This window comes from Macadamia integrifolia, chromosome 6, assembly GCF_013358625.1.
Source record: "Macadamia integrifolia cultivar HAES 741 chromosome 6, SCU_Mint_v3, whole genome shotgun sequence".
Lineage (NCBI taxonomy): Eukaryota > Viridiplantae > Streptophyta > Magnoliopsida > Proteales > Proteaceae > Macadamia > Macadamia integrifolia.
In genome coordinates, this window is record NC_056562.1 from 38,802,494 (window position 1) to 38,803,154 (window position 661).

At 30.1% G+C, this 661-nt stretch overlaps 1 protein-coding gene across 1 annotated transcript in view; it reads left to right on the forward strand.

Annotated features, from left to right (window-relative positions):
- Positions 1 to 661, forward strand: part of LOC122081152 (soluble starch synthase 1, chloroplastic/amyloplastic-like) — a 15,817-nt gene that overhangs the window by 13,873 nt on the left and 1,283 nt on the right. The window contains exon 14 of the mRNA XM_042648140.1: positions 309 to 348. Within this exon, the coding sequence (XP_042504074.1) occupies positions 309 to 348 (40 nt within the window). The remainder of the gene's footprint in view (positions 1 to 308; positions 349 to 661) is intronic.

A 661-nucleotide genomic window follows, 5' to 3' on the forward strand; every position in this document is an offset into this window, starting at 1 on the left:
AAAAAAAAAAAAAAAAAAATGCGCGCAAACAAAATTTTTTTATCCTTGTTTATCTTTTTCACTTTTTCTTTATTTCATACCATATTGTATAGTTTGTATTGGAAAATTTTTTAGTAATGCACATTGTATCATTCTTCCTGCAATTTTTTATGGGTGTTTTCGTTGGTTCTCTAATTTTACGACATTGATGACCTCTATGCGTAACAAGATTTTCTATATTTTAAAAATTAATCTACTTTTATGAAACACTGAGTTGCAGCAGTGGAGATATCAACTTATTCATAATCATTGTCTTAAATGCTTGACAGGTGGACCTTTTCTCCATTATCAAAGGAGAGTATGTTGGCGGTAAGTTCGAATCTTATTTTTCTTACCAAAAGAATGGTTCTAATATTTTTTACTACTAAAAGTTTGCTTTAGAGATCCTTCAAGTGAACCACAAACTCTTGTTTTTAACTTATCAATATGAAAGAAATAAACCAAGTAGAAATAGAAGTGAATTTGACAATTAAATAGAAATTGAATTCTGTAAGGATCCCTAAAGTTTGAAATAGGTTGGTGACTGAGGGTGACTTCTCTATTTCACTGTACTTTCCCCATGAACATCTTCGACTATTTCTAACAGGGTTTGTATAATGACAGGATGAGGATTTTTACAACC